Below are 27358 nucleotides of genomic sequence, written 5' to 3' on the forward strand. Positions count from 1 at the left end.
GTGGGGGGCACTGTGCTATGCCATTTTATATGAGGGTGTAGGCTGCCAAAATCACACACACAGCTCAAAGGTGTCAGGATTTGAATCAGAAAATCTGACTCCAGGATCCAGGCTGGTAATCACTGTGTTCCAACAACGTCAGCTTCCTTTACTCACTCATTTAACGTTTAATAGGCACCTACTCTATGCCAGATGCACCACATGTGGCGTGACACAAGGGATGAACAAAACATAGCCCTAGAGAACCAGTCTTAGGGAGGCGACAGAGCTTTAAGAAAACATTACAGAGAGGTACCAAGTAATGAAATAAAGTGAACTAAATAAAATGAACGCACCTCGAAGGGAGCTCAGTGGATGTGACGTTCGGGGTTAAGTCCCAGTGCCTAACCTTTAAAATCAGGTCCCCAGTTTGACAACTCTGTCACTTCCACGCCCACCGCTCATCCAGCCACTGTCAGCCACTCAGCAGCCTCCTTGCGGCCTCCTACTCCTCCTCTTGCCCTCGTGTCCTCTGTTCTCCAGGCGATGGTAACTTTGAAAAAGTTGCTTAGATTCCTCAGTATCCCCAGAGGCTTCCATCACATTCGGAACAAAATCCAGTCTTTCCTGAGAGCTACAAGCCCTGTGCGATCTTGCCTCTGCCTTCAGCCCCACTCTCCTCCCGCCACTCTCTGGCTGGTGCCCTGAGCGCCTGCCACCGGCCTCTCTGCCCTTCTTGGAAAGTGCCAGCCCACCCCAGGGCACTGCATGTACGTCCCACGGTGCCCGCGTGGGTTTCTCCCTCAGCTCGTTCAAACTTCTGCTCAAATGTCACCTCCTCAGAGAACCTTCGTCTAAACACTCTACTTAAAAGAATGCCTCCCATCACATGCCCTGCTTAAGGACACTCTTAATGCTGCTTAATTTTTCTCTCTGGGATTTATCACTACTTGATGTATTAAATATCTATTTCCTTATGGGTTTCTTTTTTTTTAATTGAGTTACAGTTGATGTACAATATTATATAAGTTACAGGTTATAATATAGTGATTCACAATTTTTAAGGTTAAGTTCCATTTATAGTCATTACAAAATACTTGGCTGTGTTCCCTATATTGTACAATATATCCTTTTAGCCTATTTATTTATACGTAGTAGTTGGTACCTCTTCATTCCCTACCTCTATATTGTCCCTACTTCCATCCCTCTCCTTACTGATAACCACTAGCCTGTTCTCTGTGAGTCTGTTTCTTTTTCATTATATTCACTAGTTTGTTGTATTTTTTAGATTCCACATATACGCCATATCATACGTATTTGTCTTTCTCTGACTTATTTCACTGGCCCTCCAAGTTCATCCATGTTGCTGCAAATAGCAAAAGTTCATTCTTTTTTTATGTAGTATTCCATTGTGTGTGTGTGTGTGTGTGTGTACACCACATCTTTATCCATTTATCTGTTGATGGACACTTAGGTTGCTTCCTTATCTTGGCAACTGTAAATAATGCTGCTATGACATTGGGGTGCATGTATCTTTTTTCATTAGTATTTTGGGGGTTTTAGGGTATACACCCAGGAGTGGAATTGCTGCACCATATGGTAGTCCTAGTTTTAGTTTTTAAAAAAACCTCCATACTGTTTTCCACAGTGACTGCACCAATTTACGTTCCCACCAACAGTGTACAAGGGTTCCCTTTTCTCCACATCCTCTCCAATATTTGTTATTTGTGTTCTTTTCAATGATTGCTATTCTGACAGGTGTGAGGTGATACCTCCCTGTGCTTTTAATTTACATTTCCCTGATGATTAGCAATGTTGAATGTCTTTTAATGTGCCTGTTGGCCATCTGCATATCCTCTTTGGGAAATGTCTCTTCAGTTCTTCTGCCCATTTTTTAATAGAGTTGTTTGGGTCTTTTGTTTTTTGTTTTTTGTTTTTTGTTTTTTGTTTTTTTTTGATGTTGAGCTAATGAGCTACTTATATATTCTGGATAGTAACCTCTTATCAGTCATATCATTTGCAAATATTTTCTCCCATTCAGTAGATTTTTCATTTTGTCGATAGTTTCCTTTGTTGTGCAAAAGCTTTTAAGTTTAATTATGTCCCCTTGATTTATTTTTGCTTTTATTTCCTTTGCTGTAGGAGATAGATCCAAAAAAAATATTGCTACAGTTTATGTCAGAGTGTTTGCTTACATTTTCCTCTAGGAGTATTTTATGGTATCATATCTTACATTTAGATCTTTAACCCATTTTGAGTTTATTTTTTGTATATGATGTTAGAGAATGTTCCCGTTTCATTCCTGTACGTGTAGCTGTCCAGTTTTCCCAGCACCACTTACTTAAAAGGCTGTCTTTTTCTCCATTGTATATTCTTGCCTCCTTTGTTGTAGATTAACTGACCGTAAGTGCCGTGGGTCTATTTCTGGGCTGTCTGTTCTGTTCCATTGACCTATGTGTCTGTTTTCATGCCAGTTCCATACTGCATTGATTACTGTAGCATTGTAGTATAGTCTGAAGTCAAGGGCTGATTTCTCCAGCTCTGTTCTTTCTCAAGATTGCTTCGGCTATCTGGGATCTTTTGTGTTTTCATACAAATTTTAAAATGATTTGTTCTAGTTCAGTGAAAAATGCCATTGGTAATTTGATAGGAATTGCATTGAATCTGTAGATTGCCTTGGGTCGTATGGTCATTTAAAAAATATTAATTCTTCTAATGAAGGAACAGCAGTGTATCTTTCCATGTGTTTGTGTCATCTTCAGTTTCTTTCATCGGTGTCTTACAGTTTTCTTAGGTAAGTTTATTCCTAGGTATTTACTGTTTTTGATGCATTCCATTGTGAGCTTCTTGTCTGCCTCTCTCACTAGACTATATGTTCCATCAGGGCAGAGTCTCTTTATGTTTTGTTCACTATAATATTAGGAGACACCAAAAAAAAAAGTGCCTGTCCAGTAGGCTCTCAATAAATCATTTTTGAATAATTGATGAAGAAATTGCTTTAAGAGGTTAAGGAAGGCTTCCCTGAAGGGGGCAGTTGAGTGTTGCAGGCTAAGTGAGAGTTTGCCAGGCAGACAGGACAGAGGAAGAGAATTCCTGACAGAAGGAACAGCACGCACAAGAATTCAAGGCAAGAAAATGGCTTGGGTTAGTAGGAGTTTTGCTCTCTTTTGCATTAGGCGTGCTGGGGACTCTGACTACAGCGATGGAGAGGAAGACTTTTACTACACTGAGATCAAGCTCAACACGGACTCGGTGGCAGATGGACTAAGCAGCCTGGCCCCGGTTTCGCCCTCCCAGTCCCTGGCTTCGCCTCCCACTTTCCCCATCCCAGATTCAAGCCGAACAGAAGCTCCTTGTGCCAAAACTGAGACAAAATTGATGACACCGTTGAGCCGCTCCGCTCCCACCACGCTCTACCTCGTGCACACCGACCACGCTTACCAGGTGACTGGCAAGGCCATGAGAGTAATCACTTTGCCTCCTGACCAAAACCAGTAGCATTCTGACCTGTGAGTAAAGGATAACCCAGTGGAAAAAGTGCATCCGAGGTAGCCTAGTAGCAGAGTTCGCTTTTTCTTTTTCTCCTTTTAAAGCCAAGATCTCACACAGAACCTATGGATTCTTGGACTCCCCAGTACTGACTGAAGTTCTGATCCCTGAGAGGTTGTTATGAGGATTAACACCCTTAATATTGTAAAACCCTCAGAAGGGTGCCTGGCATGGTGATATAAGTACCTGCTAAATAAAAAGTAAAATGAATGAAAAGGTGAGCACTGAAAAGCAATGGCACAATGACAGCTTTGTCCTGCACCCCAAATCTGGAACTCCATGCCCTGCCTTCTAAACTGGTAGCTAACTCAGACTAGAGCCGTGGTTGTCAGTGTTTCCCAAATCAACCGAGTCAGCATCACTTAGGAACTCGTTACAACTGTGACTTTCCTGGGTCTGCCCTAGACTGGAAGCTAGGGGTGGGGCCAAGAAGTCTGTGTTTAACGGACCCTCCAGGAGATTTTGCTTCACTCTAAAGTCTGGGAAGACCTTAGAGACAAGTCCTGCTCCCACAGGACATGGCTGAAGATCCTTTTCCCCCAGAAATGATTAACTCTTTTAAGTGTTGAGTTAAATAAAATTTCCATACATTCAAATCTTAAGAAAATATTTTCCCCATAATTCTCAACTACCCTATGTAACTTTTTAAAAGAAAAATCTCCTTATGTATTTGCAATTGTTTTCCCATCTTTGCTTTATAAGCACTTTCCATGTAACTGAATTCAAATGAATCAAAACATCAAATTGTTTTAATCATTCTCTTATTGTTAAATGTCTGCTTTTTAGTCCGTCCAGCTTTTTAATTATCATTAATAACTCTACTAGGATACCTCTGTGCCACTGGCAGTTTTTTTTTTTAATTTGAATTCCCAGAAGAGTAATTGTTGAGTCATAGGATAGAACATGAACAGATGTGTATTGCCAAAATATTTTCCAGTGGTTGCCAGTTACAAAACCAGTGTCACTAACAACTATATTTATAAGTAGAAAACCTAAAAGGACTTGTAGAGGAAGAATTCAGCCATTTATTTACTGGACTTCAACTCAAGAGCCATGGAATAGAGCTAATTATTAAATTAGTTGATGCAATAAATTTCATTCCTGACTCTTTCTGTGCTGGTCAAACAGAGTAACTTGTTCTTGTTTATCAGTGTTGCATTTAGGTCCAAGATCATGGGCTTGATCCAACTGAATTGAATTATTTTGCTTATCAATATAATGAGAGGTGGAACACACATTGAGTGATCTAGAAGTTTCTTCCCGAACGATATATTCAGAATCCTGGGATATTTCTGTTATAGGCATTATAAATGTTCAGCATAAAAATATTAAAAACATAAGCAAAGAAAGAAAATCTGTCCCTAGTCCCAACAACAAGAAAGCCCATTGGTTAGTGTTTTTGGTATGTCCTTCGAGACTGTTCTAGGTGCATAAATATGCTCATTTTTTTTAAATGGAATCTATCATAGTACTCTTTTCACTATGCTTTGTTCTTCCCACTTAATATCTCATGAACATTTTCCCATGCCAATGAGTATTCTTCAACAGCATCATTTTTTTTTGATGAGTTAAAAAAGAGATTATTAGTTAGCACTTAACTTGTCTAACTCCAAGCTGAATGGTCTCGCAGACCACAGTTTGTCTTACTGACAAGAGATTGTTCTAAATGCAAATTTAACCTGCTTTCTCTATTATGCAAAACCTATTATAGAAAACCTATTTCTCTATGTTGAACAACATCATTTTTAGTGGCTCTGTGGGCATATCATCATTTACTTACCCTTTTCCCTATTTCCGGGTATTTGTGTCCAGGTTTTTTAGTATAATACGTAGTTCTGCAATGAACAGCTTTGTATCCATTTCTCTAGAATAAATTCTAGACGTGAAATAGCCACTACGCTAAGAACTTGGATGTGTACTGCCAGATTACCCTCCCAAAGTGCTGTAATTTACAGCCCACCGCCACTGTATTAAAAAAGTGTTTATTTCCCAACTTGATCCCGAGGAATTGTATCTCACAGATGTCCTAAAATAGGTATATGGATGTATAATCAAATTTCTTTTCAGAAATTGACAGTCCAAAGCTTTCTCCCTCTACACCTCAGAATGCTTGGATGTCTAAAAAGTTTCTCTCTAGGGACTCGTCTTTGACTGGGTTTAATCTCCTCCTGTTAGAATTCAGTCTAAGTTATTAATATAGCGGAGGTCGTTTCTGAGGCCCTACCTGGGTAATGACAGCATAAGACTGAGGAGACAAGTTCTTTCCTAACGACTTTGTTTTCTGTTTGACAGGCCACACCCCCTGTGACCATTCCGGGGTCCGCCAAGTTCACCCCCAACAGCAGCAGCTTTAGCATTTCTTGGCAATCTCCTCCAGTTACCTTCACAGGCATTCCAGTAAGTAGAAAAACCAAAAGCCAGAAATCTGGGCAAAGGAACGTAAATGTAGAGGACTAATTGTAGAAAAAGACAAAAATCAGAATGCCAGAAGGAATTTTTTTTTTTTTAAGTGATATTTGTAAACTCAGCAAGGGATCTCGTGGCCCAGACAAGCTCAGCTTCTCTGTAGAAAGGTGTCTTGACTGGAATTTTAGAAACTAAAAGACAGTTTCAGCTGTTGATCTACAACTTGTTGGAAATAGACCGAGATTTTGTGTGTGGGTGATGTATTTGTATGTTTCTCAAAGGCTTGATAAAATTAATAGCTGAACTTAGACCCTGAACGTAAAAGAAAGACACCCTGTCCGCAAACAGCGTTCATCATTAGGAGTGACTTGATAAGAATCTGGCTTTGAAATTATTGTTCGTGGGTATGTCATTCTGAAGGTTCAAATAATAGAAACTGAAGTCACTTTTTTTCTTCCAAACCTGAATAATCCACGCTGATGGGTGATTTGCAAATAAATGAGTGCTGAAGTATGCCGTCGGGTTTAAGTAGTGGATATCGATTTGATGTATTAAATAATTGGTGTCTGAAAATGCGCCATGAATTTACTTGATTCTTAACAATTTATTTAAAAAGATATTGGGTCTTTTACAGCTTATCACAGAATATCCACAGACCCCACACTGCTGATGCTCATGCGGGTTTATAACTCCTGATAAGGTTCAGAAAGGGGCTTATGATAATAGATACTAACCTTATTTTCTCCTCTTCACCCCTCTCCCTAAGGACCTCACAAAAGCTTCTTACTGCAACCGCTGGCGATTCCCAGAGGTCTCCAGCCAATACTAAGGCTTCCCGTGGAGCTGATAAAAATGAAAATGGCTCAGTCAATTTTGCTGTGTTCTGTCAGTGAATATTTATTAAATTCCCTAGAGGAACGGCCAGCAAGAGAAAGTATCCTGCTGGCAGGCGATTTGGGAATTTGCGGCTTCCAGAAAATACTCCTGGAATTGGACTTTTTTTTTAAAAACAGTATCATGGATCTGGAGTAATTATGGAAGGTGCCTGCTTCACAGACAGCGGTCACTGCTGGTCATTTTCAAAGAGCAAGAATACAATGGGTGACCTCATCAGTAAACGTTAAAAGAGAACAGCTTACTTCACAGACTAGTGATTAGCAGTATCAATAGGGAATAAGTCAAAGAAAAATTTTAATATAATCAAAATTCAGAGACTTAAACACAAGTGAAAACATGTTTTTACTTCATCTTTTAATATTTTACCTGAGTATTTGAAAAGAATTTTACCCCTCATAGGACATAGCTTTATTGATTTTCCTTAATTTTAATTTTCTTTATAATGGCCAGAAACCCTGGCAGCATGGCAGCGATATCCAAGGGCTTGGAGTCATAGACTCTGAATGTATGATATTCGTAGGGTTCTGGTGCCTAATTAATAATACAGAAGTCAATGGGCTTTTATATTTTAGTGAATGTCAAATGAGAGAATATATGCAAATGTGTATTAAAATTATAGCTGCTTTATACACTTGTGGTGTGCTTTGCTTAGATGGGATGTTTATATTGTATATATTCAAGGAAACATCTATTAAAGGAATTTACAAAAATGGAAAAAAAAAAGAGAGAGAACCGTTTAGACATGTAGGTGTTCGTTTTGTTTGTGGCAGAACAACGATTCCCCAAGGTGGGTGCCGGAGGTAAACAATCAGTCCTTTGGGTGACCTTCTGTTTTTTTGATAGACATAATGAGACCCAGAGTGGCTCTCAATATGACATGTGAGACAACCTTTGTGACCTAGAGAGGCAGCTACAATTACAGAATTGTGGAGACCTGCTGTTCTGAATTCTGTTCATTCCTGTCTTTGATTTGAGAAGGATTTTCAAGAGCAGACCCCATACTGCTCATCTGGTGTGAAAACAAGTATAATGTGTAGATGGAACAGCCCAGTTCAGACTTCTTTTCAAATTACCTCTCTGACTAGCCAAAATTGAGTGTTTTCTCCTTTGTTTTATTAATTGCGTCATTTCCTTCTGTCGTATAGTGAATCACTCCGAGTGCTTTTGCACTGGCTACTTTTCCTCCTAAGTTCCTGAATGTCTTACACGGTAGGATGCCAGCCACGATGCCTCGTATTGTTCGGTTTTCAACAGTTAAATTTTAAAGTGCTTCTCCCTGGGGACACTGTGGACATCTCTGGTCTCTGGTCTCATCTCAAGCCCCTGGACTTTTCACAGAGTCCCTAATTTCACTATCTGTTGGTTATCAGGGATGTTCTAGACTACAGCTTTGGACAGAAAGTATGTAGAGTAGCTGCATTAACTAGGTTTCCCACATTTAAAATCCTGTGTGAGCTTCTGATTTATCCTTTCACTAGAGAATTCCCCATCTGTGTGGTTTTACACTGTATTAGCAGTCCATTGCTATTTAAAGATAAAGGTGAGGGCAGGAGAGGGTATAACTCAGTCATAGAATGCATGCTTAACACGCACAAGAGCCTGGGTTCAATCCCCAGTACCTCGATTAAAATAAATAAATAAATAAACCTAATTACCCTCCCCCCCCAAAAAAAATAAATGCAACCTGCTTTATCTTTAATAAATAAATAAATAAAAGTAAAGGGACGGGGGAAGCTGCCGTTTTCCAAGGCTTTTGTTTTATTTCAGAACAAAGACAAGAAGGCTTATTACAAAAAATGTTCTTCACCTAGCTCTACTCTCTCTCAATGCTTTAAAATTTTTTTAAAAATTTAGAAATCCAAGAGGAATGGAGAACAAGAGGGACCTGAGAGGCAGGGGGCCAGGGGAGGTTAAACACATGCCCTGGCCATCATACGTTCCATGACCTTGGGCAAGTTATTAACCTCCCTGTGCTTAGTTTCCTCATCTGTAAAATGGGGCCAGTCAGAGTACTTATCACATGGGGTAGTGTGAAAAATAAAGCTGTTGTCAGAGAGCCTGGCACATAGTGAGTACTGAAAGGATGACATTCATTCTGTCCAGGCTCTTTGCTTCTTGCCTTTATCCCTGTTCAGACCCCAGAGTCTGCCATGTGGGCATCTCATGCAAGAAGCCATCTATTATTTGGCTATGGATGATCTAACTGAGAAGGCAGAGGCCCACCCTGGGTGTTGCCACTGACTAGCTGTTAACTTGAGACAATTCTCTTAACCTCTCTAGATATTTTTCTTCTTTAAAAGAGAGATCGGTGAGGCTTGGAATAGGAATATATATGCTTGACGGCTTAAAATATTACTCAAGTGAAACTATGTTACCATGGACAACTTGGAAAGCAGAGACGTGAAGTCATGGAGATTTGTAAAGTATTCATTGTTGCTGGGTCTTTCCGGGTTGGGGATGTGTTTGAATTCTGCTGTGAGCGTCACCCCATCCATTTTAACATGTGGTCTCTGGGAAGGAAGTACCTCACCTCCGTGTCTAAGGGTCGGGTACCACTGCCCGCACAGCAGAGGTGAACGAGATGCATGAGGAGGAGAGCCTGCCCAGTCAACTCTGTTTTCCTTGTGTTTACCAGGTGTCCCCAACCCACAGTCATCCAGTGGGCACTGGAGAGCAGAGACAGCACACTCACACCGTCTTGTCCTCCCCACCCAGAGGGACGGTCAGCCTAAGGTATGACTGCTTGAAACTCCACGTGCCTCATTTCTAGGGAATTAGCCAAAAAACAGAAGGACAGAGAGGAAAAGAGAAACCAGAGATACAGTCTTTCATAAAATTTCCCTGGAATGGACGAAACACTCTTTCATTCTTATGGCTTTTCCCATCCATTATCTATTAATGAAGATTTGTTGTTTTTTCAGGGTAACGGTAGTAAGTTTTCTTGCAGAATAGGTAATGCTGACTACTGGGTCCCTTTAAAGCCATGTTGCATTAACCTGTGTGTAAAATGAACTACAAGATACAGTTTTTAACCCAGATCAAGGACAACCTCCCCAGGATTCCCTTAACCAGAATGCTAGAAATTCCTGAAGCAAGAGAGCATTTGAAAGTACATGTTTTAAAACTTGAAAGAGTAATGCTCTCTACTGGTATTTCTTGTATTCCCTTTTTAAATTCAGTGTTGTGAAGCTGCCCAAATGGACACATGCACAAATGGACAAGGGGTCAGCGCTTCAATGTGTGAATTTTGGGAGAACGCGGTGCTGTTCCCAGCTCTTGTCTCTTAGCCCCTGCTCGGTCCTGAGTCCTCTATACTCTGTGTTTGGAGTAGCTGACTGTCTCCTTTTTTGGCTCTAATGCCACTATTTTGTTCTCCTATTTTTTTGACTCTGTTTCCATCACTGGTTCTTCTATCATGGGGTACAGTGGCATTCCCTACAGATCATTTCCTTTTCCCTATGAACATTAAAAAAAAAAAAAACTAACATTCCTTGATAAGATTTAAAAAAAAACCTAACATTCCTTGAATACCTATTAGGTGCTAGGTAATTTCTCTGTTCATTCAGTTGGTTACCAAATTTGTACGGAGTGCTAACTCTGTGCCTAAAAACTACTGGAGGCACTAAGAAGACCAAGTTTCTTTCAAGGAGCAAATGTTAATATTTCAGCGGCTGTGAAAACACCCAGCACAGGTTAAAGACTGAACCTAGAGGGATCTCCTACTACATTTCCTGACTTTTTTTTCCCTAGATCTTTCTTTTGAGCCCTCCAGAGCCTGCCCGTTGGATTCCTCGCACTGAACCCCTTGTCCTCACCTGTCTTCCAGGAAGCCCCGGGGAGAGGGCAAGAAGTGCCGGAAGGTGTACGGCATGGAGAACCGGGACATGTGGTGCACGGCCTGCCGCTGGAAGAAGGCCTGCCAGAGGTTCACTGACTGACGACGCCGCCCTGGCCGGCGCCCGCCGGAGATGCTCCTGCCTTCGCCTTCCACGCAGGGCCTCAGAAAGCGCTTTTCCTTCCGAACAGAACACGCCTGAAGCCCAGGAAAAGCACTTCTGGGAACCTTGGTGGAATTACAGCAAAAAAAGAAAAAGAAAAAAAGGAAAACCCACGAAAGGTCACTACCCTCCCTGTTCTTGCTGCGAACCCAGCCTACAGCAGCTGTAACTATTTTTTTCCCGTGAAAAGCCACCTTTTGGGGGGCTGTATGTCTAGGTCTGAAAACTGTGGACTTGTGTAGCAATTGAACCAACCAAGCCCGTTTGACCTAGAAAGGTCTATTTTGATAAGCTTTCTGAATAATGCCGTTTCTGAGATTTTTTTTTTTTTTGACACTTAAGAAAGGAGGCTACACATTATTCAGTAGCGTTTGTACAAAAAACAATCCCTGCATTCGTTGTGAATAGTCTTTTCCCTGTTCTCCACTGGACTTCTGGGAGCAGTACACATCGTGATCTTTTCTATGTCTTTTTGGTTTGTTTGTTTGTTTTGTTTTGAAGAATGGCCCCAGATGGAACCATGGTAGAGCTGTTAGCTTGAAGGGCCCTGGATGGCAGAAGCTCGAAAAAAGATTGACATTTGACTGACATCACCAGCAGACTTCAGCCCCAGCTGAGTTCAAGACGTGCCGCTGTCACTGAGGGGAAACATCTGAGAGTCTTCCTCGGAAGCCCTTCCTCGAGAGGCAGCCCGGCTCATCCACTCCCTGTCACAACGCAGCCAGGACCTGGCCCACGTTGCCATCTGGGAAAGCCTCGAAGCTTCCTCATGCGATGCGATGCCAGCCACAACTCAGATCTGCTCATCGCCGCTCGTCTGACAGCTGTTGCCAGGTCAATGGCTCATCAGGCCCTCCCTCAAAACGCCACCGCGACTGGTTTCAGAAAAGGTAGAGAACTCCAGACTCTCCTGGCAGGTTGGCTTCAGGCAGCAGAGCACAGCCTGCCTACACGTCCCCGTCTGTTCAGAAAGTCACGTGGGGTCAGCATCCATTCTGAGTGCACTTTTATATAGGTTTTATGCTTTAGCGTGTCTGGGAGATGGGTTAATGGACAATATAAAGACTATATGGGAAAAGGGAAGGTCCAAACCTTTATTTTTCTTATCAGAATATTGGAGCTAGTCATTAAGAATTTGCTCGGAAGGGAACATACAGAACACCAAAAGGAAAATGCGTGTTGGTATAGGAATTTCTCAGTTTAGTAGGACCAGGGCTTGCACTGTGTTCCATTTAATTGGACTTTCGAGCCTGGTGTGTTTATTGTTTGTCTTGGTGGCAGTGGTGCGGGGACAGCGGAGTAGTTGTCAAGCCCTACAAATAAGCTCATTCTCTGTCTACCCTACTCTTGATTGCCCTGCTAAAGTTACTCCTCCTGTACCTATGCAAAGAAGTAAGAGCACCTTAGAGGATGCACTGTGTTGGGCTGGGGGCCTAGAATCAGCCATAGGGATGTTAAATGAAATTGCACAGAGCAAAGTTTAATATACTTAGCGATTGTACATACACTTTTTTTAAAGAGTAGAAAGAAGTCATCTAGTCGTAACAGATACGCTGTTTTCAAATAAGAGGAACAGAAGGAGGCTCGTTGGTGTGACATCTACAATTTGTGCATTCACACATTTTGGCAATTTTATTTTTTAAACTCTCATATGATGTTTTAAACATTCTTCCTTGTAAGAGATACTGTTTTCTCCTTCATTAATTAAAAAAAAAAAAAAAAGAGCAGAGAAAGTGCTGTAGTGCACCTTGATCACCAGCCACCCAGCACCAGCTATAATGGATGTCTCAGTACTGACAAGGCGAGCCAGGAAAGGGTTTTTTCAGACATAGTTGCATCCTCTACCCCAGCCAGGCATCCTGTCATTTCACCCACAGGCGCCTCTGCTGTGAGGTCCAGGAGGCCCTGAGCTGGGGCTGGATTGCCCAGCGGCTGCAGTGAAGCCAGTGCTGGTCAACCATTTGAGCAGGTGCACCATGTGCTTCAGTGATGGCTGGGGTGCAGTCCTGGAGTATAGGGGTTTTTTTCCTTCAGCAAAGCTCCCTGGCCCTTGATCTTTGGATTAAGTCACTAATCCAGAGGGGGTACAGCTCAGCAGTAGAGCATGTGCTTGGTGTGCACAAGGTCCTGGGTTCAATTCCCAGTGCCTCCGTTAAGAGAAAGAAAGAAATAAAGGTGGTTTTTATTTAAAAAAAAAAAAGAGAGAGAGCGAGAGATTAAAGTGATAAGGTGCTCAGTCTATCCCCCATCCCCTGGACTTTGGGACAGAAGTGGGGAGAGAGGGTTGCTGTGGAGCAATCCTGGAGTGAGGGTTTTGTGGGGGCTCTGTGACTTTGCCCCCAGAAGTACAGCCCATGACTAGTTCTGAGCTCTGGCCTGGCTGAGCCCAGCTCAGTCCTTACCTCAGTATTAGCCAATGCACAGGTGTAAGCAGAAGTGTAGAACTGAATGCCAGTTCCCTGGGATTTCTTCTCCTTTCTAAAACCGTCTTTACATACACTCTTCTGCGTCTCCCCACCACTCGGGGGCTCCTTTCTGCTGGTCAGCCCAGGGCTGTCTTCTCTAGCTCCCAAGTGGGCACAGACCCTCAGTACCTCCTGCATATAGACCCCTGCACCCTGTACCAAGGCATGTAATGACTAGGGGACTACCAAGCTTCACCTGGCTGGCCTTGAAGAAAATGGACGAAACTTCTTGCAAGGCACCCAGAAGGCTACAAGTTGCAAGATACAGCACTGATTGTAAACACTAAAATTAAAAAAAAAAAGAGCTATTTTGTTATATTTTGGAACTAAATGAAGTGCCAAATTAAGCCCAAGATTTTTTTAATGCCTTCTCTGTGGTACCACATTCTTTTCTGTCTCTTTTCTGCAGGAGGAGGAGGAGGGAGATGGGTGGGAAGGAAGGTCCCAGGGCACGTGGCTAGTTACCGGGAGCCCCACCCCTCACGGGCATCTCAGAGACCTGTCTGTGCGAAAGAATGGCGGTGCAGTGGGTTCTGGTCCCAAAGTCTTTCTAAAGAAGGCATGTTGTAGCCTTTAACTTTTCTCTCCCTGATACCCTTCCCTTCAGACAAGATGTCTCACCTCTCTCCAAAGAAGGCATTTCCTGGTGATGGACAGGCATTCTCCAGATAGCTCCACAGCAGAGAGAGCTCATCAGGCAGTCGTTTAAACCTTAGTTCTTCCCAGAGGATGTCCATCCCATTTATAGGAGGGCAGTGTGAGCGCCTGGAGGAAGTACCCACGTAGCAAGTGATTCGGGGGCCGGAGAAGAGACACCAGAGGACTGTGGAGGCCTGGCTCAGGCTCACCTCCCTCATGCTGACTGGCCGATGGTGACCATCCCTGGGCACCTCCAAGGGAGCTGCCAGGTTCCCACCCGAGCGGCTCCGCCCAGGGATGCAGGACTGCCGTGCACATCTTGAGTGGGACTTCTCTCCACCTTGTTTGCTAAAAAGTTTCCTCCCTCATTTGGCAAAAGCCAGTGTCAGGAAGAGGGCAGTGGGTTTCTGGGCAGGAATGTGCGTGCCTGTCCACAGCTCCGGCACCAGCAGGGTGGGGTGCCCTTCATGAGACGATTCCTTGTCCAGTCCTAACCGCGTTGCAGATGAGAACTTACAAGAGAGAATGATGCGGGTTACAGTTCTTGGGCTTTCCAACAAGAAATAGTTACATGGATGTTGCAAGATTTCTGAAACAGACGTGCCCGCTATCAAACTGCAGGAGCACTTGAGTTGAAGTCAGCTGTCGCTGGTGTCACACTAAGCCACACTGAAAGCAGCCCTGGGTTCCGAATTAGCCGTCACTACTGGAACCCATTACCGCCTTCATCAGACTTCACTGGAAAAGGAAAGCGCAGCATTCACTTGGGAATGTTTAGAGAAAAGTGGCAAGAACTGTACATATGGGAGAGGATTCCTTGACAAAAGTAGCAAAATACTGTTAAAAAAAAAAAAACATTTCCTCAGGGAAAACTAAAGGGTATGTGAAAAAATAGATCTGGAGGATCCTAAGACTAGAAAGGCTTCTATTGTCTCCAGCATCTTTTCTAGTCAGAACAGTTTTTTTGGTTTTGGGGTTTTTTTAATGAACATGATATCATTTCAAGATAAATTGACATGAACTGGACAGTTCTGACTTCTGGGGGTGCGGACGAATGCTCTGTGAAACAGAGCTGTGTCTTTGTTTCATAGACCTGCATTCTGAGGCTGGCATCTGAACCACAGCGCAGTCCCTGGTGGGTTTTCGCAGACTCATGTAAGGCTGTTTCTGAATGTAATTATGAATCTGACACCTTGGTGTTCCTTTTTATAATTAGCCAGTTGGATGACTGGTTGTTAGTTACACGCAGAATTCTGTAGGTGAAGGGCGTTATAAATGTTCATTTTGCTTTAATGGCATGTTAAGGAGCAAACTTCCATGGACTTTTGTGGACAAGGTGCTGCTTTTTCACAAGACCCTGTAGAATTTCTCTCGACCATGTCAACTGTAGCTTTGACCTGTATGAACGCAGGGAAGAATTTGTGCATACAAATGAGTGGAAACAGAGCAGGATTCATGAATATGGATCATTTTGGGGAATGCGCTGGGCACACGGGTCAACTGGAAAACTCATTTCTCTAAGAAAATAACCCAACCAGCAGCACACACGCTCTCCCCGTTCCCCGTACCTGTGGGGATTTCTCCAGATCGGAACTGCTTCCTTACGTCTTTTGCATTGTAACTAGTCAAACCAGAAGTCAGTAAATAAAATGAGATTAGCACTTTTAGGTACCAACTGTATCACTAAGTAACGCGCACCAATAAAGCAAGAAAGTATAAAAGGTATTTAAGGCCAACTGGTTTGCTTATGGTGACTGACTTTGAAAAAAGCCCAGATCCAATGAGATATACATGCTTTAAAAGGTGTATCTGTCATAGGACCAGAAACCAAAATGGGAATTTTACATCTGGTCCTGTTTTGTAAATAGTTCCTTTTTTTTGAAGACAATCTCATGTTTTATAACTTTTCTTGTGAGTCTGAGAATCACAATGGTAATGTGTTGTGTCAAAATGTAATCTTAAATACAATAATTATAACTTAATTTTCCAAATAAGACAAGAAATATACTGCTTAGGCTTCTGCAGTTCTGAGAAATGTGACACTTTTATAATAAGCATTAGTACTTAACTTCTCGAGTTAACAGAACTGGAAATATTTTACAAGATGCAGTGTTTTGTAATCACAAAGAACATGAACATTTTGTGGGAAATGACCTTGGTTTTATACATTGTAGCTTATTTTTTAAAATACAATATTTTACCAGACAGGAAGTGTTAACGTTATAAGCAATTCCTGCTCTCCAAAGGGCTATGCCTCTTTTAAGCAAGTGTTTCGATGCATATCTTTTCACTTAACCCTCTGCAGCAAGAGTAGAAATGCAGATCCGATGGAAAGATTATTACAAGAGAATCAAGATGGCAGCAGCTACTCCTTTTATCATTACCAGTGTGTTTTCAAAGTATTTGGGGGGGAGATATTTTAAGAATCATCAAGTATATTTTAAATCTTAAAAATGTCAATAGATATGCTTACTGGCAGTGGGAGAAATATACTTGTACATTCTTTAGTGTAAAAATGACAAGATTCTGTCACAAGGACAAGCTTATTGCTCAGCCTACCAGAAGCACAAAGCTGCATTTAACTAGTAAGTATCACTTGATGGAAATTTCTAAAATCATGGCATGTGAGCCCAAAGACAGGATTCTTAGGGGATCAGTGACATTTAAAATAACTTCGTCCTCAGCACTAACTAAAGAACTTTAATTTCCTTATCAGAACAAGTGCTTGATTTTGCACATGAAGAATTCACAGACTCACGAGTCTGAGATCAGGAAGTCACTGTATTCCCAAGAGTCGGAAGACAAGGAAGGGCGCTATGTGGAGAGTTTATTAACCACACAAACAATTCGGAGCTTGGCCAAAACCATTTCATAATGCTGTACAGTGTTTTCTAGCCCACTCACTGTTAAAACAAGAAAGCACCTTCTTCTAAGATTTTAGTAATTCAGAAGCTAGACTGATTAGTCAAGTTTGCAGATAACATCAAAAAAAAAAAAGCTGGGACAGAATGGTTGTACACCCATTGGGCACCTCCTATGAGGTGGTCAGAGGGTCACTCAGACTTTGTTTTCAAATGAGCTTTAGTATCTGCACATATGAGGACTAGAAATGCACAGAGTTAGGGGAAGATGTGTACGGCCTCATCTCTGAGACCAGGCAGTGTGCAAATCTCTACCTTCATTCTCTTGGAATCTCTCTGTTGTTGGCATTAAAGTTCCCAAGAAGTGTTTACTGCTGCATGGTTTTGAACCAAACGAGTTTTGCTTCGTATTTCAATAGAAGCTTCCTAATGGTAAATAGCAGATGCCTTAGAAAGACCAGGCAGATACTGTCACTGAATGATGCAGATCAGGCAAAAGAAGGGCACTAGAGAATAGCAGAGATTGTGGTGAACCAGAGAACACATGCCCCTTTGAAGGGGGCCCCAGCTCTAGACAATCAGAACCATGCAGAAATCAGGCCCAGGGCTGCTAGATCTTCCGACTGGGAAATAGGATGTTACCTGATACTTCAGCTAAATTCAAATTCTTGGCCAACACTGTGCAGGCCAAAGAAAACCTGTACATGGGCGGATGCAGCCTTTGGCCATCAGTTTCAACTGCTGGGAACAGCAGATTTTGCATTCCATAGCCATCAGGTCAAGTTCTTCCATCAGCCCCACAAACTCACCATTGGCACTCTCTGGGCAACTATCATCCAAGAAGGGAAAGAGGTCATTTCTTCCCCAGGAATCCTTCTCATGGAAGACTTGAATATCAAAAGACAATATCCTTAAGCTAGCCTTGCCTCTGATCGAAATATAGTGAAGTATTATCCAGCTCTCACTCTGCGTCCTGGCATGCCCAGGCCAGGCCCCAAAGCATTGAATGACTGTAATCCTAACTTTCTGACTGTTTTCATTACCGTGACCACTGTGACGAGGGGCTGGCAAAGAGCCACTGCAGTCTGATAGCACACGCTGCCTCCTTGTGCCAAAGCCTTTTGCCAGCCCCTCCACACCCCTTCCCACTCCATCCTGTCCCATGCATTTTCATCCCAGGGTGAAAGTTCCATTAAGTTTCACCTCCAACATGGCAAAATCCTTGCTTCAGAACTGGTAGGTAGGTACTTAGGTAGTTTAGATTGTCCACTAACCTTAAAAATGGGGTTTTTCCACATAGAAAACCTTAACATCTTTGTCTGAGGTCAAAGACAAAATGGGAAGAAACGTGTTATGGAAAAAAAAATAGAAGTTGCTTCCTTCGTTTGGATGAACTAAGTTAAGTTTAGCCTGTATCTTACACCAGAGTCCTGATGGTGTCGGCATAATCACTAACCCTTTCCCATATGTAATAAAGTATGTCTCTTTCAGATACTTGACTTCATTTGACCTTGCCTAGAGCCCAGTGTAGAATAACAGTATTTAGGGTCACCATCACCACCTCCAAGGTCAACCTGGTTCAAGTGGTCTTGAACCTGTGAGCCAGCCTTGTTACTGCCTGCAGGGAGGAGGGGAAGAGCTGGCTCAGAACAGTCTCCCAGGATGACTCTAAACCTGAGAAGACCCAGGGATCCATGTTCTCCACCCATCCTTGCAATCCAGGTCTTTAGCATAGAAGTAAAGAGCCCACGCATTCACATGGTCAAATGCAGACTTAATCACCCCCAAATTTATCGCTTTAGGGTACCTACCATGCCCCTAGTTCCTAAATTCCAACCATCTAAGTTGTCAATTATAGTTTATTAGCTACTACAGTGTTCTGAGTGAAAGTTTTGACTCCTTGGAAAAAAGTTATTTTGCTGTTAACATTCAGCATTTGTTATCCATGTAAACTTACATTGATGCCAAAAAACAAAAATGTGAAAACAGCTCAGATTTACGATTTGTAATGATCAAATTGAAAAGTACTGACCACTCAGGTTGGAAACACTTGGTAATATGGTTAAGTCATGTTTCAGTACAAATGCAATTTAAACAGCTTTGGTAGGGCCTGAGATTTCTGCCATCATGAGTGATTACAAGGTTGACCAGTGCATGAATGGATTTCATCTTACCCTTCTCCCATGAGGTCACCAGGCTTCACATCCTGAGTTTAGGGTAAAGCCTAAAATTCCCAAGTTCAGTCTTGGAGCTTTCTAGAAGGGGCCTAACCCATGGTGGCCTGTCACCTACTTCATTCACGGGCTTTTTGATAAATGATACTTTGATTCTGTTTCTAAAGCAATACAACACTGGGGGAGGAGACAGGTGGGCATTGTCCTCCTCTGCTGGAGAAGCCCGTTTTGCAGTGGTTGGCACCAATGCTTGACAGTGCCAGGACTTAAAGGGACCCAAGCTCTAGGAAACAAGAAAAAGCTGTCATTCCAAAAGAAAGTTAAGTACAGATTTTTAAAGAAGGAGGAGATTCTGAATTCAATGCTTAAACTGTAGTCCTTGGTTTAAAAAAAAAAATCCTTTCATATTGAATGTCATCCACATAATTAACTACCAGCTTCCAAAGAAAAGATCCCCTTTATTTGTATTATGAAAGTGTTAAAAATTAATTCTCAAGTCTCATTAACTGTTAACATTTACATACTTACTAGGATCAAGTCCATAAATTTTTAATTCAGAAAATTAACCAGGGGAGCAAGTAGCAATGCCTGAAAAAGGCAAGAGAGCTGTCATTAAAGAACAAAATTTTCAGTTAAAAAAAAAAAAAGCTGCAGGGGGAGGGTATAGCTCAGTGGTAGAGTGCCTGCTCAGCATGCACGAGGTCCTGGGTTCAATCCCCAGTGCCATCCATTAAAAAATAAATAAATAATTACCTCCCTCCAAAAAAATAATAAATTTTTTTAAATATATATATATTTAAAAAATTTTTTTAATTGCTCATCTATTTTCTTCTGAATTCTCGGTACATCTCTGACTGAAGAGGGAAAACCAGCACTCTGGAGAAGAAATTAAGAGAGAGAGGACAGTCCCCATTCTGGTTATTAGTCATTTTACCGCAACCACCTTGAATTTGCTAGTGAAATGTTCCTCTCCCCTCTTTGCCTTCACTTCCCCGAGGAAGAGGCCATGCTGTTATTACGTGCGTTTGCTTCCAAAAGCTCTGGATTGAACATTTTTGCTTCCATGCTCCTGATTCCTCCCTGTTAAACTAAGGTCCAAGGGGCTAAGTGTTACTGTGACTGGCATGTTAGGCTCAGTCGATGAAGCTACTCCCCCTGTGCTTCAGGGAAATGTTTCCATTTATCTGAAGAGTTTTTGGTCATCGTTCAGACAGAGTAGTAAGGCATACAACGGGCCATACTCCTCACAAAGGATGCAGTCAGACTCCCTCATAAAGAATGGTGAGGCAGGTGTCTAATCCTTTCACTTTGACTCAAAGCCTCCTTCGCAAGTCCTCTACCCAACCCTTCCCTTCCAGTGCAAAGCCAATGGAGCGATGGGGCAGAGGAAGAGGGCTTCACACTTCATTGCTCCGGGCCCTGACCTCTGCCTAGGGTTACAGAGCAGGAGAAAGCTCAATTGGCCTTTATTAGGTGAAAAGGACATGGCTTCTGCAGGCTATAATTGTTTCCACATTCTATTTCTGCAAAGAGAAAACTATTCCAATCTGCTCATGTTGTGGAGCATGTGTCCCTCACCCCGGTGGCGCCCCCTTCCCATGTTTTGGGCACAGATGGCCAAGACAGAGAGGAAAGAGGCAGAGCTTTGGAGGCCAGTGGCTCCAGAGTTGGGATTACCCCTCAGGGATCTATAGTGTAGCATAATCATAAACTACCCCTACCCAAGGGGGACCAGAAAAAAAAAAAAAAAGGATGCATCAATTTGCAGATTACAAACCCTTGCTTTGCTTTTTACGCCTTTTCGCCTACACTCTGCTAATTAGAAATCAATGACTGTGACTTGACCAAGCCCTGTGATGAGAGCAAAGCTTCTTCTTCCAAAGTATCCCGACTGTTTGGGGAACCTCTGTGATCACTGGTAGAAAGCTTTAGAATATATTTAGATTTTAGGGAAGAACTCAAAACCCCCAAAACATACTTCTTCCATAACTTCAATAACTGAAAATGTCCTGGGTGTAAAATAATCCAGGCATGTGGATCATATATGTTTTTAAAAAATGCCATTAATCAATATTTTCCTACAATGTGACCTGAAATTCCTATTTTTATAATTAATGGTTGGACGATGGTCAACCATTGAAACATATGCTCTCTGGAATAACCAGATACTAGTGTAGTTTCCAAAGTGTTTCGTGTATCAAAATCTATATACTTGGAGGAAGAACTCAGGATAAGAAAAAATCGCTAGGTCCCAAAGGGTTTGTGACTATCATCAAATACCACTGCCGAGTGGCCTGCGGTAATCTTTTGCAAATGAGGGGGCCGAGGAGTGAGAGCACCACTGTCATCACAAAACCTCTGTTGCCCTTAGCCCATGATGAGGTTTAAAAACACTCTACCTTTCAAAATTAAGCCATCTTTCAAATTGTTTTCTACACCAAATCTAACATGTTAAGACAAAACTATAAAATGGCTTAAATGGGGTATTTATTGGAAATGCTGTCAGTAGAAAACGTTGCTTTTTAGTGCCTGCCAAGGAAGTAAAGAGAAAGACAGACAAGAAATAGCTCTTCCTGTACAATGTTAGTGTTAACTGACAGGCGTTCACTTGGAATTAGGCACCAATTCAAAAGCAATGTGACAATGCTCTCCAATTTTTAGAGATCTTTCAAAATACAACGTTACCACCATTTGGAGGTAAGTACTTGCTTACAAAAGTCTTTAATATCAGTGAATGAATGTAAAAAATTACCAACTATGCATTTTCAAAGAATAACGAGTATTTTGTATCAAATCCAAGTCAAATTTTTTCCCTAGAGAATAACCACAACCACAAATTATTCAAAACAGACCTGAATGCCTGTCATGATGGGGATGTAGAACTTCCATCTGCATACTTCTAGCTGACATTTCTAAAGACAGTACATTGAAACTTCAGGCTCTAAATTCAGCCACTAAGGTGAACAGATGAGAAATGGTTTATAGTTTAAGTGTACTTCTTCAGCAGAAATGGAAACTGTTGGCTGTTACAAAATGTGCCCAGTTTTTTTAGAGGTGGATGTTCTAGTGACACTGGATTAGCAAGTGAACAAAACTGCATGAATTAGTGAATACTGCCTTGGATAAATATAGCATAGGTTGTGTCTATCGTGTTTAATTCTCAATCTAAGGAAAAAGCTATTCTCCAAAGGGGTTGGATTATATAGTTTCAAAGGACAAAGTATAAAAATAGTGTCCAGCAAAGCAAAACCATTGATCATCTTTTTTTTTTTCAAAATTACACAGAGAGCATTACTTATATTTTTTGGAAAGTCCATATAGGATATACACACATTTCTTCAGCCATCATGTTGATTTTGTGTTTCCATGAAACCCTTTTCCCTAATAATTTATCTGCTCCTTAATCAGCACTTTCCTACGTTATTCGGCATGGAAAAAAAAATTTCTTTCCTTCATCTGACGATGTTAAAACAAAGAACTCTGTCTCTCTGCCATCGCGGTTCTCTTCTATGTCCATTGAGAAAGTTTCTCAACTGTGTGTATGTAAAATACGGAAAAACACACTTCTCAACCTGGTTACTTGTGGTTATACTGGATATGTTTGCTACCTATTTAGAAGTTATTAGGGTCGGGGATGTGTCTTTTTCTAGGATTTTTAGCCAAATTCAGATGTTCTGATACTACATTTCTGAAAACCTATCCGACTGTAAATACACAGCCTGTGGGGGGTTCAGGTTAATAAACCTTTTCCGTGACTGTTCCTCAGCCATCCTCCTCGCCAGCTTTGGGCACCTTGTACATAGATTTGTCAAATGTTTAAATGATGTTGTTTTTCTAAATGCTGTTCTCTGAAACAACTTTTTGAATGTGTTTAGTTTCCATTGTTTGGGACTTTGTGTGTTGGTTTCAAAACAAAACAAAACAAAAAAATGTTTCCTAAATATATAACACCAGGAAAAATATTTCAGATAAACTGGTGCTAACTGAAATAGAAGAAAAATTTCAGATGGAAGATTTACCATATAAAATGTTCACACCAGTTAAACTGAACTGCACTTTCCCAAGGGGACAGCTGGCATCTACCTGCAATGGACATCAGGAGGGCCACAGAACGTTTACAGTTTCTGTGGCCCATTTAAGGGTAAAATATAGAAACGGTGCTGTCCCCCCAGAGTTGAGGGTTTGCTGCATTGGTCCGATGGAAGCATTTACGTAGAAGTAAAGGTCTAGAGTAAGAATCACTTTAGTAATAGTCTTCTGGTCTTTGGACTTTCATGTTCTGTAATGCTTAGCTGTAACAGTGGATATGGTGTTGCCAATCTAGTCTGACGTCCTCGTTGACCTGTGTTTACTGCGTGTATGTTTCTACCTTGGGGTGCACTGGCACGTGCCGAGCCAGAACACTGGACTTTCAGGAAGACCATTCTGACTTCTGCGGTGTCCACACACATGCATTTAAATGCATTTGTAAGTGGTTAATTACCATGAAGTCTAACTTCCACTTAATAAAAGTTTTTGTGTATCTGCTTCTATTTGGAGGCTGTTTATTTACATAAAGGATGACCAACTATACCCAAGAAAGGCTCACAGGGGTTAGAGGGACTGAGGTTTTACCTACAGTTAAAAATAATTTAAAACCAAAGGGGTATCTTCCCCGTATCAACTGCTCACAATCCATGTTATTTTTAGAAACACATGGAAGGCACAGCTCTCTTCTAGACTTCAGCCCTGATGATTACAGCTCCCACCCATTCCCTTGGCAATGACTGCCCGGCTGTGTTAGCCGCTCACCCATGCAGCTGGTCCTGCTGTCCAGCAAACAGAGGAAAAGAGACGTCTATTCTGGTGCAAGCCAGCCTGCAGAGACCCTCCTCTAGGCCAAGGCTAGGATCGCTGGAATTTGGTATATTCACCTGCAAAGGCCAAGAATATGTATTGTGCAGCAAAGCAGCAGGTGTGGAGTTCAACAGACTTGGGGACAAATCTGAGTTTTGCCTCTTGCAAGATAGACAGCTGGACATGTGATTTAACCTTTATATGCCCTGTTCTTATAATGGGAATGATTATAAAAGAGAAGAAAAGTAATTAGCCTGGCTTGGGCACTATCTTTATCTACTCCTAGTCCAATAAGCCTTCGCTGGGGTTGGGAGGGCTGTGACTCATTGGTGTACCAGCTTGGTTCAGGGAAGTTTCTTACATCATGAGACTGTTGTGAGAATTACCTAAAATAACATGTCATCCCGCACAGAGAAGTAGTCCCCAAATGGAAGGCAAAATACTCAAACACTGGAATCAGATATCTGGATGAGTGCCTTCAAATACCAGAATTTTCTCTTTTCAATTTCTGAAGAAGATTCTAAAATAAAAATGTCTGGCCTTAGTAAATAGCTTACACACCACATCCAAATGTTTTCTCGGTTACTCTTGGCCATCATTATTTCATCTATTAGTAGACTGAGCAGTGGAGACACAGTTTTATAGCTCAGCCTGTTTGAGAACTAGAAGGTCAGTGCCGTTGGACACCCACTGCTTTCTCCCACGCCAGCCGCAGCCCCGCTCCTCAGCAGTGAACCTCTATGATTCCCTTGTATTGGGCACAGGGGACCCTGAGCCCTTTGACTTTTCCTGAGACGCAGTGGGATAGGAGATGGGACTCACTTTGCTCCCTCTATGTGCCAGGCAATGTGCTGGATGCTTCCATATGATTGTCTCATTAACTCTCACAATAGCTGTGTGTGGAAACCATCACCCCCATTTTATCCAGAATGAAAGGTCTTCATAAAGGTTAAGTAACTGTCCTGAGGCCACAGAGTGTAGGTAGACTTGGGCGTCCCCACAGCCCTGACGCTCCCCAGTGGATGTTCTGCACAGTGGATGTTTTAAGGGGCTATTAGTCTGTGGATCCATTGTGATCCTAAGGCAGCACCTCTCTCCTCTCTGCTGGTTGGTTTACTCTGCCTTTTAACCAGATGCATGGCCCTCAGTGGGGGGAGCAGGAGAAAATACTGAGAATCTGGAGATGTTGTCCTGCAAAGCTGTGTGCCAATCACATACTTGCAAAAATAGTTTTGACCAAATGCCCACCATCTACAGGGATGCTGCAGCAAACACCTAATGAAGTAATGGAGTCTTCTCATGTAAAAAAAATGAAAGCTACCTTCCCCTCAAAAAATACTCTCCAAGACCTTACACTTCTTGAGGGCGCAGCTGTGTCCTGCTTGCAGCATCCACCTCGTGTAGTACACTACCCGGCACGTAATAGGTGCTCAATAAATTTTTCAGTGAATGAATGAAAAACTGTTCAGACAGAGCATTTCCTCAGGCTGAATCGCTCTTTGCTCTCCATCTATCATTGCCCAAGTAAAGAGAGAAGGAAATGAATATTCTGAAGCCTGGCATGGACATTTATTCAGTCTAAGGAGCATCTTTATTATTTTTTTGTTTGTTTGCTTTTTTGTGTTTTTTAAAATGTTTTTGGTGGGGGGGGATAATTAGGTTTGTTTGTTTATTTATTTATTTACAGGGAGGTACTGGGGACTGAACCCAGGACCTTGTGGATGCTAGGCACGCGCTCTCCCTCTAAGCTATACCCTGCCCACTAAGTAGCATTTTTTAAAGTTCCTTTGGAATATGTACATTCTCAAAATCACCAACACCAAATGACTCTACTGATCACCTAATAATTACCTAGTGTAGGACAAAGTGTTCAGTAACATACAGTTTCTACATAGAAATTCTCTGCATGTAGCAAGAATTCAATAAATGTGTAAGTGAAAAAAAATGAATATTTCTAAATGAAATAAATTACAGCATAGGTCTGTGCTATAAAGAGCATGCAGAGTGACTGGAAGGAAGCCACAAGGGTTTGAGTCAACATCCCAGGAGAGAGGATCTAAGCTGACACTAAACATAACAGACACTATTTTACAATGGGGATCTGGGCGTTACAGTGATTGTCTCTGTCTAGGTAATATACGTACACAGTGAAAAAAATCAGGGCAACAAAAAGCTTATATGGAAAGCAGGTCCTCTGCTCTGCCCCTTTCCACCCCTTCATCACACTCCCAGAAGCAGCCACTTCTAATTCGTTTAATTGGATCCCATTTTCTCTAAATTATATGCAAGGATTGCCTGGCAAACAGAAAGACCAAGGATAAGACACCAACAATAACAGGAGCAAGAGAGACAGGACCCAGGATGATGCTGCAGGGGACGCGCAGGGGCTGGCGAAGTGCCCGGCAGGTAAGTGCCTCCACTCTGAGGGGGACCCTGCACACAGGTCGGTCAAGATCTATGGTCTGAGTAGCACACAACTCTCTCTCCCTGGGCATCAGGACACAGGCCTACTGACTGATCCAGGGGTCTCTCACTAGATGGCTGACTATGAATCAACCCCCCAAAGCACGGTAAGCCTTAGGTAACCTGAAAACAATCAAGTGTCCAAGTTAAACCTGCAAGCTAACCTTGGACCCCAGAATGAAGCCTCCAGCCAGCTGGCTAGCAGGTCCTTCACCATCTCTTTTGGTATCATCCTCATTGCCACTTCTGGTTCTCAGTACTTTCCTTACTCTAGCTGACTTCATGATAATGCCCAGATCATCACAGGAAAACATCTCAAGTCAGATTTTGCAAAGGGGCTCGATATAAAAGTGTCTCACTGTTCACCATGTTGGTCAAACCGGACATGCTGGAGACCAGCTGCACATGAGTCCTACATGGGTGGTAGCAAGTATTAATCCCAAACTAGATGAAGCAAACACAAGCAGCGGGTTTATTGAGGGGACACGGGGTGTATTGTAGGGTCCAGGGTCAGACAGCTTTGCCAGACGTTGTGGAATCCTAGACCCAAGATCAAGAAAGCCACACTCCCCACCTTTTCAGTCCCGTCCCCTCACCCGGCCTCTGGGGGACGGCAGGATCGGGACTCCTCTCTTCCCTGTGCGTGTCTTTTCTCCTCTCTCTACATAGCTGCTTTCTTTGCTTCCCAGCACATGGTGAAAAGTGGCCACGAGAGGCCCACGTTGAACTCACAGCATGTGTGGTCAAGACTGGGCTAGACTCCCGGAGCACCAATTCCAAACTCAGAAATCATTGGCCGGATTTGGGTGATATATTTTCCCCTGAGCCAATCAACTGGGCTATGGGGAGGGACGGTGTCAAGGGCCATGTGGGAGGGTCTCCAATAGAAAAGGGTGAGGTTGGAAAGGCAGTGATGGGCAGAGAAAATAACTGTAAATGAAGTACAGTAAATGAAGGTCAATTTTTCTTACTAGTAAATACAGTCATAGAACTTACATCCGAGGGGTATTAAAGGTCATCTAATTTAATTCTCATATTTCATAGGTAAGATTCATGACCCAAGAATGTCATTTTACATTTATTAATGTTGT

General features: G+C 42.3%; 1 protein-coding gene and 1 non-coding gene across 2 annotated transcripts in view; both read left to right on the plus strand.

The window, feature by feature from the left end:
• Positions 1–23500, plus strand: part of ZNF704 (zinc finger protein 704) — a 197650-nt gene extending 174150 nt beyond the window's left edge. Inside the window, 4 exon segments of the mRNA XM_032469957.1 lie at positions 3156–3423; positions 5821–5925; positions 9467–9564; positions 10658–23500. Coding sequence (XP_032325848.1) covers positions 3156–3423; positions 5821–5925; positions 9467–9564; positions 10658–10769 — 583 coding nt within the window. The 3' untranslated portion in view covers positions 10770–23500.
• TRNAT-GGU lies at positions 12910–12981 on the plus strand. The gene has a single exon. It is a non-coding gene; the product is annotated as a tRNA-Thr (tRNA).
• Positions 23501–27358: the final 3858 nt, after the last annotated feature.

This window comes from Camelus ferus, chromosome 29, assembly GCF_009834535.1.
Source record: "Camelus ferus isolate YT-003-E chromosome 29, BCGSAC_Cfer_1.0, whole genome shotgun sequence".
In the NCBI taxonomy this organism is placed as follows: Eukaryota; Metazoa; Chordata; class Mammalia; order Artiodactyla; family Camelidae; genus Camelus; species Camelus ferus.